General features: G+C 41.1%; 1 protein-coding gene across 47 annotated transcripts in view; it reads right to left on the bottom strand.

The window, feature by feature from the left end:
* Ssbp2 (single-stranded DNA binding protein 2) overlaps window positions 1-13,381 on the bottom strand; it is a 288,275-nt gene that overhangs the window by 187,983 nt on the left and 86,911 nt on the right. For all 47 annotated transcript variants that reach the window (XM_063282020.1, XM_063282022.1, XM_039103448.2 and 44 more), the window contains one exon: window positions 9,926-9,998. Coding sequence is in view for 36 of the 47 variants with exons in the window: in XM_063282003.1 (XP_063138073.1) it covers window positions 9,926-9,998 (73 nt within the window). In the remaining 11 variants the exon portion in view is untranslated. Of the gene's footprint in view, window positions 1-9,925; window positions 9,999-13,381 lie in introns of those variants that run through there.

Raw genomic sequence — 13,381 nt, 5'->3', positions numbered from 1 at the left:
GGGTCCTCAGGTAGTACTAGGTCTAATTTTCTGAGGAACCTCCAGACTGATTTCCAGAGCGGTTGTACCAGCAAGTTTTTGTTTGGTTCACTATCTTTATCTAGAATTCTTAAGTACGTAGACGTAAATGATTTAGAAGTTTAAGGTAAACAACTAACATACTATCAGAAAGTAAACAAACAAAATACAACAGCAATCTTAAGAAAGTTAAATAGAAACTTGAGCAATCAGTGAGGCTAGAAAGACTAAATGTGAACAATGAACACAAATATATCATATAAATGAAGACAAATTTCAGTTTAAGTTCTTCTAAGTAGTAACATAAAATATGTGTATTTGTGTCGCCTTGTATCTGATAATATAAGTCACTCATATTCTTTGGTTTATAAACAGTGAGGAAATTTTCTTAATTAGGATTGATGAGAAATAAAAACTCATGTCCTACTAGATATTATTTAATTCAAAACGTTTGTCTTGTTTTCTTAATCTTTTCCTTTACAAATCTTTACTGACTAAAGTCTTCTTGAAAGGGCATAAGATCATAAACATGTCCCAAACACCAAAATTCTGATCACTAGAACTAACCCAATCTTAGAAATAACAAGTTTTCAAAATGTTGTTTTTCATATTTCATGCCAGTTCACCTTGCTTTGCATAAGTTGCTCATGAAATAATTTAAAACAAAGTGAAATTATCTAAGGTCTCAGTGCCAGGGACACTGGAGGTAGGATTAGACTCACAGTCTAGCCTGCCCTGCACACTGAAGTGCAAACTTAAGGTTCTTTGGAAAGTCGGTTGGATGGTGTTTTGCTGGGGCAAACACATGAAGGAACCGTTCGTTAAAATGGACACAGATGAAAAGCTAAGGCACGGGCTGGGGATTTAGCTCAGTGGTAGAGCGCTTACCTAGGAAGCGCAAGGCCCTGGGTTCGGTCCCCAGCTCCGAAAAAAAGAACCAAAAAAAAAAAAAAAAAAAAAAAAGAAAAGCTAAGGCAGACTTGTGAAGGAATGGTTCACTGAAGCAGACACAGGAGAGAGGATGTTCTGCTAAAGCAAATACATGAAAGGACACATGATAAAGGACTCTTCGATAACTACACACATGTATTGGTCTATCTTACATTGCATAGTTGAGCTGCATTTGTCGGGACTCCATAGACAGAAACACACCAAGAAACTTCTGGTGGTGTGCTGCAGTCTGTTGCCGCTTCCAAGGAATCGGGCTGATTGGATGCACATGCTGAGGTAAGACATGCAAAGGGCACATGATGTTTGGAGGGTATAATAGAACTCCATGGAGTGACAGAGACAGAGCTTGGCTTGCTGGTACAGCTAGCTGTGCAACACTTGGAGGTCTTGCATCTTCGCTGGTCTTCACTTCCCTGAGAGAAACACAGCTGAGAACTTCCTGTGCCCCGCAGGTCTTCTCCTTCTTCCTGTGTCCCGCTGGTCTTCTCCTTCTTCCTGTGTCCCGCTGGTCTTCTCCTTCTTCCTGTGTCCCGCTGGTCTTCTCCTTCTTCCTGTGCCCCGCTGGTCTTCTCCTTCTTCCTGTGTCCCGCTGGTCTTCTCCTTCTTCCTGTGTCCCGCTGGTCTTCTCCTTCTTCCTGTGTCCCGCTGGTCTTCTCCTTCTTCCTGTGCCCCGCTGGTCTTCTCCTTCTTCCTGTGCCCCGCTGGTCTTCTCCTTCTTCCTGTGTCCCGCTGGTCTTCTCCTTCTTCCTGTGTCCCGCTGGTCTTCTCCTTCTTCCTGTGCCCCGCTGGTCTTCTCCTTCTTCCTGTGTCCCGCTGGTCTTCTCCTTCTTCCTGTGCCCCGCTGGTCTTCTCCTTCTTCCTGTGCCCCGCTGGTCTTCTCCTTCTTCCTGTGTCCCGCTGGTCTTCTCCTTCTTCCTGTGTCCCGCTGGTCTTCTCCTTCTTCCTGTGCCCCGCTGGTCTTCTCCTTCTTCCTGTGTCCCGCTGGTCTTCTCCTTCTTCCTGTGCCCCGCTGGTCTTCTCCTTCTTCCTGTGCCCCGCTGGTCTTCTCCTTCTTCCTGTGCCCCGCTGGTCTTCTCCTTCTTCCTGTGCCCCGCTGGTCTTCTCCTTCTTCCTGTGCCCCGCTGGTCTTCTCCTTCTTCCTGTGTCCCGCTGGTCTTCTCCTTCTTCCTGTGCCCCGCTGGTCTTCTCCTTCTTCCTGTGCCCCGCTGGTCTTCTCCTTCTTCCTGTGCCCCGCTGGTCTTCTCCTTCTTCCTGTGCCCCGCTGGTCTTCTCCTTCTTCCTGTGTCCCGCTGGTCTTCTCCTTCTTCCTGTGCCCCGCTGGTCTTCTCCTTCTTCCTGTGTCCCGCTGGTCTTCTCCTTCTTCCTGTGTCCCGCTGGTCTTCTCCTTCTTCCTGTGTCCCGCTGGTCTTCTCCTTCTTCCTGTGCCCCGCTGGTCTTCTCCTTCTTCCTGTGCCCCGCTGGTCTTCTCCTTCTTCCTGTGCCCCGCTGGTCTTCTCCTTCTTCCTGTGTCCCGCTGGTCTTCTCCTTCTTCCTGTGCCCCGCTGGTCTTCTCCTTCTAACTTGAGGTGAGGCTAAGGCCTGGGTGTCTCTGCTAGGGTGTGTCACCCCTGTTGCTAACCTGACTCTCCTGAACTGCTGGTGTATCTGTGAAGTGTTTGAAAGTGGACTGAGCTGCCACTGCCTGCTGACCTGTGAACTGAACTGGTGCTTCCAGACGAGACAGATGGGAGTTGCTCCAAAGAACCTTTCTAAACAGGTCCACCACACCCCCATCCTTTCTTTTCCACTGCCTCTGGTGGGTGGTAGTTACAAGGAAGGTTAAAGCATTTAAGAACCATCATTAAAAATAGGATTTGAAAAAATTAAAGTTACGTACACCAGTCACCACAGTCCGTTTCCTTCTTGCACTTCCAACCCAACAGAGCCATTTCAGGGATTATGTGCTCTGGGACGCTGCCTGTATGTGTTGTTTATACTATCTTTTATCAGAAGATGCCTAGAGGGAAATCTCTGTGTGTTTTTAAACACTGTATCATATTACTCTATAAAGAAACTCAAAATGCACCCCACTTATTACTGCTCCAACCCTAACAACAAAGAGGGTGACTAGAGGACATATTTCCCACTTCAAATCGCAGTTCTGTGCCAGAAGCAACTCAGAATTTGGTCTATCAGACACAGAAGCCTTTCTTTTACAGTTATGGAGTGAACAACACTTGAGACCAGAAATGTTTCTACACTTAATGATACTGCTACTTTCAAGCCGACAGTAGCCCACATGAGCTTATCTAAGGAGAGAATGAAATCCTCTCATAAGGGGCAAAAAGTTTGGGGGGAAATGAACACCATAAACGACTTAGGAAATATCAATAGCAAATGTAATGCCAATGCCATGTGAATGTTGACACCTACACTCCACAGCAGCGTGAGGCTATGACAAAGAACAGGTCATTGTGCAGGGAAAGGGCGTGCCCAACTAGTTTGGCAAGTTGAAAGGAGAACTATAAGTACAATAGGAAAATAGTCTATTTGAAAGCAAAAGTGTGTGTATATGCACAGTTGAGCATGTGTATATTAAATAAATAACATCAAATTTAAAACTATCTTCTGGAAAGGAGCACTGAAAGACTTCCATTGTAAAATTACATTCATCTATGCATCTGTGGTTTATCTACTATGCATTAATTAATAGTCGGTGGTGTTGACAAATGGCCAGAATGTACCCATGTTGGCTGACACTCTAGAAACATTTGTTCTTAATGAGAAAGTTCTGTGCACTGAGTGTTGCACTGTGGGTCCCAGGCTTGTTTCTATGTTGGATAATACCTATGCCAACTAATTCTATCGTTACTGGGTTTTCCTTCTTCCCCTGTTCTGGTCCCTTTTCCTTTTCTGATTCTAATATCATATCCACCTGTCTTCATATCATACTCCTCTCTCTTTATGCTATAGTCTCTGTTCAATTAGACTCCATGTAAGTTATCGTAAAACCTCTTCTGCCATATTTAGATCGGGGACCTTGTCTATGACTATGCCAGTTTTATCAGATAACCCAGCATTTTAGTCATTCTCCATGAACTAAGAACAAACACTGAATCATGGACAAAATACACATTAACTGATGTAAAGCATGGTTTGTGGTATAGTACATATTACATGCTTGTTATCTTGTACAACAATGCTCCTATGAACCATCCATAAACATGATGAGGGAAAGTTTGCCCAAGAGAGAACCTATCTTACAAGACTAATTAAACATCCCATAAAAAATGGAACTGGCTTTGAAGGCTAAGGGAGGGAGAGGGAGGGAGAGAATATGTAAAAATACAATCTATTCTCATTTGAGGAAAATTAGAAAATAAATATTAGCAATTAAAAAATCCTTCAGTCATGTCTCCATACTGTTTTTATACCAGAGATTTTTAAGCTGGGTCAATGACTGGGGTTACAGGATTAGTGAGACTTGGGCAGTTGGGGAAAAACAAGACATGGCATTTTCCTAATGTGAGGGCTCATTTATTATTCATCAGGTTCTTAAGGGTCTCCCATTTAAAAACAAAGAACTGTCCCATCCCCGGAACTTTGCAAAATAAATAAATAAATAAATAAATAAATAAATAAATAAATAAATAAATTGTCAAGTGTATAACATTTTGTATATTTACAAATTATTTCTCACTTAAGCATTTTTTCATTTGCAAAACAGGAAACAATCTAAATGACCCCAAGTAGTGGGATTCATAAAATATAATAGATCATGAAACATTGCACAGAATAAAATATTCTAAAGCCATAAAAAGAGAATTATGAAATTCTACAATCAATAAAACCCAAGTTTTTAAAACTAGAGAAACAAAAAAATCAAAGTAGTGAACAATATAATAAAAATTTGTGTCAACAAACAAATCAATATGCATATATTGATTTACCTTTTCATCCTTACTTGCTTCTAACTACATAGATTGGTACTCACCAGGCATGGTGGCTCACATCTATAAACCTAGAACTCAAACGACTGACACAAAAGAATCTAGAAGAGTTTGAGGCTGGCCTCAGCTACATGGCAGGTACCGGGCCATCCAGGGATGTTAGCAAGAGTCAGTCTCAAAAGCTAAAACCAAAACAAGTCAGAATGGATGGATGGATGGTTGGATGGATGGTCAGACAGGCGAACAGACAGAGGAATAAATGTCCTCAAGGGATAATATACTCATTGTCTAGCTCCACCTTCCTATGTTTTCTCTTCTGTGCTGGGGGGGTGGGGGTCTCTGGAAACGACACTGCTTAGTCTCCATGATGCTGGCTTACTTCCCATTGAGTTCTGCCTTCAGGAGCTGCTAGCAGGAGATCAAGAGCAGACGGAGGGCTCTGGCTCCAAACGTGAAGCCATGGGCAATTCTGGCTATCGGTAACATCTGTATGCACAACGTAGGTGTGGGGGTTGGGAGGGGGCTCACTTGTGTTAGAGGTCAGGATGGAGAGTTTCCTTGAAACTGTCCTCCACATATTTTTTCAGATAGGGGCTCCAGCTCAGCCCATCATTCACTAATTGACTACACATGATGACCACCAAGTTTCAAGCCCAGGATACAGGTGGGTGCTGTGAACCCAGCTTTTGCTGTGAGTTGAAGCTGGGATGGATTCAGGCCTGCACGCATGTGACCAGCAATCCACTTGGTCCAACTCCGCAGCCTTGCCAGCAGCTCCTCCTCTGAAGCCCTGCCTTGGCACCACGGCACATTCTCAGCAGACTGAAGCTCCTTCAAGAACATCTCTGCAGTGCACCAGCAGGGCTTGAGCTTGTGGTCTTGAAACTTTCCTTGTTTTTCTTAATTCTTTTGTACTTTTTGAATATAAGCTAATTTTTTAAATTTTAACAATATATAGGATAAAACCAGTCCCTGAGTTAGTATCAGATCTATCCAATTCACTCTTAAATAGAATTCCTAAGACTTCTAATCTAGATAGAATATTCTGTTCCCACTCATTATAAATAACGTATTCATATATAAGTATCTCCACATATCAAACTAAATGAAAATAAATGCAACTCAAGTAAAAAAAAAAAGAAAAGTTGAAACAAAACAAGTTTAACAGAAGAGAACTATAACTGTGTGTTCAGGTAAATAATCACAAACCATGACGTTCTATTCACATATGGCTCCCAAATTTGAATTAAGTTAGCTGAACATTTCTTAGTTGTCCCTGCCACATTTCACACGCTGCACAGTCACATGTGACTGTCGGGAACTCTACTGAACAGTCTAAACTAATAGCCTTCCATAAGGACTCATCAGACAGCACTGGTTTGCTTTAGAAGGAAGATGAAAAAATAACGTGTGTGTATATATATATGTGTGTGTGTGTGTGTATATATATATATATATATATATATATAATTTTTGAGAAAACTCCTAACAGTCCTTTCCTATTTTTGGGTTTTGGTTCTATTCTGAGTGTCTTTTGGAAGTTATGAGCAGCAGAATATGTTGTAATACTCCACAGGAACAAGAAAGCACAGCAAGAGAAGTCAGCGTCCCTCCACCGAGGTTCACAGACGGCAGGGAAGCCTTGAGAACTTACAACATTAGATCTTAGAGCTGAAGGTATTTTACTACAAAGGGTCACACCAAAAACCCAGATTATTATAGGTCATCCAAGCGATGACCTGTGACACATTCATGTACATATCAGATGCATATTTATACTGTGCCCACAACGTACATATACAGAAGCAGAAAAGAAAAAAAATACTAAGGTACAAATTATAGAAAACGTTCCTGTTCACATGTGTGAGCCACACCTTGGAGCCATCAGTGCCTGCCTTCTAGATACCGAGATACTATTATAAACACATGAATCTTACACGCATCAATCCACTTCTTCATAATTAGACAACCAGCTAAGATGTAGAGCATAGTCAAACTCAAGACACTCGGTTAAAAATCACTTATGGATTGAGCTGCATGGCCTTCAAATTAAAGCCCCAGAAACTGTCTACAATTTTATTTCCTTATTTATATAGGTGAAAAGAAGAACAAAACTTTAAAGTCTACAGTGTCCCATAACTGAGCATTAAAGACACAACCATTCCTTAGATGTGGCAATACTACTAACTATTCTGAGCCAACTTGTTGCCAACATGACAAAGTGTATAAACTATAGGAGGAGAGGGGAAACAGTTAACTCTACAATAACATTTTATTTCCTACTATCTGCTTTGTTTTGGTTTGGTTTTATAGCAGTCCTTTCTATATCCCTCCGTGTCCTAGAACTGACTCTGTAGACCAAGCTGGCCTCAAACAGATGCTGGGATTAAAGGCACCTGGCTAACATTCTAATTCTTAATTGTATTTGTTAAGAACATCCAGCCTCATTTCCAAGCATGAACATTATAAAAATTCCAAGAACCAACAGGAATTCTCTTTGTATATGGACACACTGTAACAAGAAAAGACAACTAGCAATGAGCGTGAGGTAGACCTAGAGTTAAAAAGTTCCTGAACATTCTGTGGCAGCTACATTTTACTGGTCCTGTAGAGGAGCAGAACAGGGCTGTGTGCTGAACTGTTTCTCAAGAGTTGTTCCTCCTCTCCTACTAGGAGTAAGAAAAGGGAAAGTCATTCAAACTATATTTAGGCTGGGGCAGTGAACACTAAAAATTATCAAAAGTAACACTGGACCCCTCGGTGCAGCTGAAAGCAGTTCGTTCATTACTATAGCCCAGTGATTTTCACTGAATAGAAGAGGGAGAGACCAGTTGAATTCCGAATTTTGTGAATGACTGGGTCTCTGCATCTCTGTCTGGTTTTGTGCCTCCTGTGGTTGCTTTTCCTTCTGTCTGTCTTGGTCTTGCTTCTTTAGTTTATCTATATAAGAGGGGAAGGGCCAGGCTCACACTGACTGTGGTCTTCACTCTTCTGACCAACAACAGCAAAGTCATCAGAAGCATCCAAGTTCTGACGGCTCAGGTCACGAGCTTGTTTTAAAGGATTATGCCCAATGACTGGGCTGGGAAACAGTGCAGATGCCATCAGCAGTTCTGTTGGGCCTCCCCAAGGGTAACCACCATTGAAAAGAAGTGGAAGAAACGTCTGGCAGATTAATCCTGACTTGGAACTTATTAACGTCATGGCGACTTATAACCTCATCCATCCTGAAGGAGAATTTTGCTTTAAAAACATTACATTAAAGTAACTAACTACCTCAGTCATTTCTTTACTAAAATACTCAACTCAAAAAAGCCATTCTGCCTATTTTAGGTTTCTTGTGTTAACAGTTATGAATGGGGTAAAAATCTGGAACTAGAGTAGAGAGGACTTATAGAATATGAACGGCCATACACAACTGAGCTGGTTAAAAAGTCATTCTACAAAGAGCATGTTCTAACTGTGCGCGTGTTTCAAGTAAAATTAAGGGAAAAAGCAACCCTAAGAAGGGTGCAGAGCTATAAAATACTACATTCAGGCTGTCTATAGTCAAGGAACATTAAAGTATAGTTCTAACGATGTTATTCTTTTAATTAAAATTCCATAGGCTCTTTCATCAGGAAGATAATGTGAAAATGTTCCCACTCAGTATGCAATGGCCTTCTGTGGGGGCTGCAGGCTGCAGTACCATCTGAAAGCCAACCGCCCTGAGAAACCCATCCCAGTGAGCAGTGACATCTAAGTTCTTCAGGTACATAGCGGAGAGGGTTCAGGCAGAGGAATGTAACACTGAGCACTGCCCAGAAGACAAAGCCTGGTGTGAAAACAGACAATTTGAATTCTAGTTCCATAACTCAATAACTTGTGTGACCCCAACTTAATCATGTTTCAATTAATAAAATTGTAATAATATGATGTATCTTATGAATTTCTTATAATTTAAAATGTAAGTGTAATAAACCTTAGTACATGATGTATCCATAAGTGACAAAATCCAACACCCTCATTATATTTATTATAATATAAAGAAGAAAAATAGAGTTCTGGTGCAAGAACACTCAGATTCAGAGCTAGAAACGGGAAATAGGAGCACTTGCCTGTAGTACCAGCACTCGGGAGGCTGAGGCAGGACTATGGCAAGTATGAGGTCAGCCTGTTCCCAACAACAAAACCAAACCACAACAGTGAAGAAAAAGACAGAGACTAGCCAGAGCTATAATAAAATGATCAAAAATGTTTTAAAACAATCAACTCTTATTCACATAAAACAAAAACAAACACATCCACATTACCAAAACTTATAAACAGTGCTAACATAAGATACTGTTAGAAATGTGTGCAGGAAGGAGGCTTAATGTGTGTGCAGGCATGTGTGGGTGCATGCTGTGTGCGCACACGTGCCCTGACGAGTGCTGTGGTGTTCATGTGGATCTCAGAGGACAACTTACAGGGAGTCTGTTCTCTTCCTCTACGGCACTGTCCCAGGATCACACTCCGCTAATCAGTCATGTTGACAAGAACTTTCACCCAAACAGACATCTCACTGGCTCTCATCCACCTCTTCTCCAGACAGGGCCTCTCTGTGCCCTGAAATGTGATGAGTCGGCTGGCCCAGTTGGCCTGTGACCACCTGGGATCTATCTGCCTGTCCTCACCTCCTCTGGCCTGGGAATAGAAATGAACGCTATCACAGTCAGACGCTGGTGTATGTGTGTTCTGGAGTTTAAACTGAGCTGCTTCCTCAGGCCTAGCAGAAGCTTCTAAAGCAAATTTGCTTTCTTGACTACTATGGCCATGTTGAAGTAACTTCCTAAGGGAATGAATTGTTAGAAAGTTAACTAGAATGTTATTGAGTTGCACAGAACAGGCGGTTAGTGATACTAAAAGATGCTTAGATAAAATTACAAAGACTGCACTATGCAAATGACACCTAAGCCCTTGCTATGTAATGACTTTACAAACCATCGTTCCGTATACATTCATTCATTTATATAGCAAGTGTGATGCAGAAAATATGTAAAACATACCTCTGATAAAAATGTCTGGGCCGATTTCTGAGCTCCTACATGGAGCAGATATTCATACACGTAGAGCGCTAACCTGGAAAACACAAAACATTCACTGAGAAAAGGCCGTTTGGGATGTGATTTGTACACATCATTCGACATCAATGATACTTTACACCAACAGTGACAGGAAGTAAACCTTTGCCCACCCCCTTTCAATGAGAATATAACTATACTCAGAAAGAAATGTAATTATACTAGTGGATTCTTTTTAGAAAAAAAAACCTAAATACATTTTATTCTCTTAAATCATCTCACTTATACAAACATTTTGTTTTAACTTAACATAATCAGTAGTTTAAACCCCAGATTTAATAATTTCTAAATCCCATTTTAAGGTAAAAATTTTCTTTGATTAGTAAAATCAATTAATTTACTGGATTTTATTGTTTTGACCCTTTTGCTAGACAACATTGTTAACTTGTGTTTAATATCAATTTTAATACTTGTTTAGAAGCATCTACCTTCTTACCTAATCTTTAGATTTGATTATTAGACCAAATAATATTTTAGTTTATTAGGTATTCATACACACTCATAGCTAATCATAGCGTTATGATACTTCAAACTTAATAAACTAATCATTTGGGGATTTATAGCTTAAAAGCTAATATAAAATTATATATAGATTTATTACTCAAACACAGGGTGCTGAGTGTGCTGTGTGCATCCATACTGTTCTCCTTATCTTGTGGGCTCAGAATTTTTAAACTGTACCATGTGGCTCAATTTCAGTTGAGCTGTTATTCACAAGCCCAATGAGTGTGAGGCATATTTTAATATCTTGGACAGAGTCCCAGAGATCTCACTGCAGTGTATTTACCAATACTGAAGCAGGTTTACTGTAAATAATGCAGTGTAACAATAACCACAGTTCTGTACAGCTATACCACCTTTCCTGACAAAGGAATTTTGATTATTAAAGATTGATGACATCTGTAAAAGTGATAATGTTCTTCACTCCCATGAAAACACACCAAGCATCTGTCACAGAAAAAGAAATCCTATGCAAATCAAGCTATCCTGTCCATTTAATTATTTTTCCATTTCAGAATCAACAGGTATTTTACTGGGAAGCACTAAGCAGTCACAGAATCACGCAGATAAATGTCTGCAAATGGCAGTGAGTGCAGTGCAGTTGAGAAACATGGGTATCCCTCAGCATGGCGGCACTCTTAGGCCAAGTCACTGCTTAGCTCTCTTCCTACCTAGCATGCCTGATGGACATGGCAGCTTCTTCCAGAATGGAAGTGTGGCTCACCCTGAGCACACCACAGGGAATACAGGCAATGCCCCGTAGTGTAAATGAGTATTCGTGCCAGTGACTGAATACCCACTGACCACACACATCCCACATACCCTGCCACTGGCCCATGAGCCACCCGACCTTATGACCCACTGGCTATGATGGCAAACTTTACTTTGAGAAGAGAGAAGTGAACTACCTTTCTGGCTGAAGGCAAAGCCTGACTGTTGCATAAGAAGAAACGTAGTGTCCTGTAACCCCTTGTAGCTTGTAAGGCCCTGGCTCTAAAGCCCACCAACACCCAGTAGCAAGAGATGGGGCCTACAGCAAAGGCTGAAGGAAAAAGATGTTCCACCAAGTGTGAGGAATTTGAAGCAAGAGGCTCCCAGGAGCCAATGATGATGACTTTAGCTGAAATGCCAACAAAGGGGAAATACAACCTGTAGAGACCATGTCCGTGAGACAGGAACAGCCCCAGCTGAGGAATGGGGCCACTGTGTACCTCACATTTTTAACCCAGAAACGTTCCTGTCCAAAGAACTGAGACATCAACAAACAAAATAACTCGATTAAAAATGGGGTACAAAACTACTCTGGAAATCAATCTGGAGGTTCCTCAGCAAATTGGAAATAGTTCTACTGAAGACCCAGCTATACCACTCCTAGGCATATACCCAAAAGATGCTCCAACATATAACAAAGACACATGCTCCACTATGTTCATAGCAGTCTTATTTGTAATAGCCAGAAGCTGGAAATATTTGATGTTCCTCAAATGAAGAATGGATATAGAAATTGTGGTACATTTACACAATGGAATACTACTCAGCTATGACTTCATGACTTCATGAAATTCTTAAGTAAATGGATGGAACTAGAAAATATCATCCTGAGTGAAGTAACAAAAGATCACACAGGGTAAGCACTCACTGATAGTGGACATTACCCCAAAAGCTCAGATTACCCAAGATACAATCCACAGACCATGTGAAGCTCAAAAGGAAGGATGACCAACATGTATATGTTTCAATCCTACATAGAATGGGGAACAGAATAATCACAGGAGGTAGAGAGAGGAAGGAACCTGGGAAGGAGAGATGATAGGGGTAGGGGGGAGGACCAGGCATTGGAAGGGACAGGAGAGAAGTACAGAGGGTCAGGAAATTGAATAGAAACATGTAGCAGTGAGGGATGGGGAACTGGGGGTAGCCAGCCTGCTTTCTTATAGAATTCAGGACACCAGTCAAGGGATGGCATCACCCACAAAGGGCTGGGTCTTCCCCCATCAAAAAAAATCACTAATTATTAACATGCCTGACAGCTGAGTCTTCCTGAAGCATTTTCTCAATTGAGGTTCCCTTCTTCCAGATGATGTCTAGCTCGTGTCAAACTTAAAAAAAACTAGCCAGCAGAGTTCTGGAAGAAGGATTCTGCAATAAGATATATCTGAAGACAAATATTTCAAGAAACAGAGCATAACATTTCTCCATCTGTCCAGGTAAGTCACAACACAACAAGCCCACCACATATAAGGGGCGACAAGAAACAATCTGGACCCAGCTTTTAATCAAACGGGATGATCATAAGAATGCTGAATTTACTAATATTTGAAAGGTATAAACTTTGGAACTAACAATTTTACTCTCTTTTTATGGTCTTTCAAAAATTTATGTACTTTTCATAATATACAAAATGAGTATTTAATGACTTAAAATATAATTTAAATATATAAAGAAATAACGATTTTGTAGTAAAATGCCACTACTAGAGTTAGACTTCTTCTTGAGAAGTGGCACTGACCACAAAAATTCCACCCTGCTAGCTAGTTTTCACAGTAGGAAATAAAGCAAGATTAGGGAATCTCAAAGAATGGCAGTCTGTGAAGGACATTTTATAAAAGTCATGAGTAGTCTATATCCTATGGTCTATATTAAAAAACAAAAGCCTCACTCCCCATGCTTAGACCTTAATTCCCAGTATCAATGAGCATAAAGTATTGGAGTATCAGTTCTCTTGTGGAAACAGTAAGCCAACTACATGAGAACTTACACTGTCTCTTCAAAGAGGATGGCACACATCCACCTCACGTGTCCTCACGCACATCAGGGAAAGACTTCCTGCCCCCTTAAATGACTAATTCGGATCCATTCTCCTAAATCCATACAACTGTT

Source organism: Rattus norvegicus, chromosome 2, assembly GCF_036323735.1.
Source record: "Rattus norvegicus strain BN/NHsdMcwi chromosome 2, GRCr8, whole genome shotgun sequence".
Taxonomy (NCBI): Eukaryota; Metazoa; Chordata; class Mammalia; order Rodentia; family Muridae; genus Rattus; species Rattus norvegicus.
Note: the sequence above shows the minus strand (reverse complement) of the source record. Positions and strands in the feature narration are given on the sequence as shown.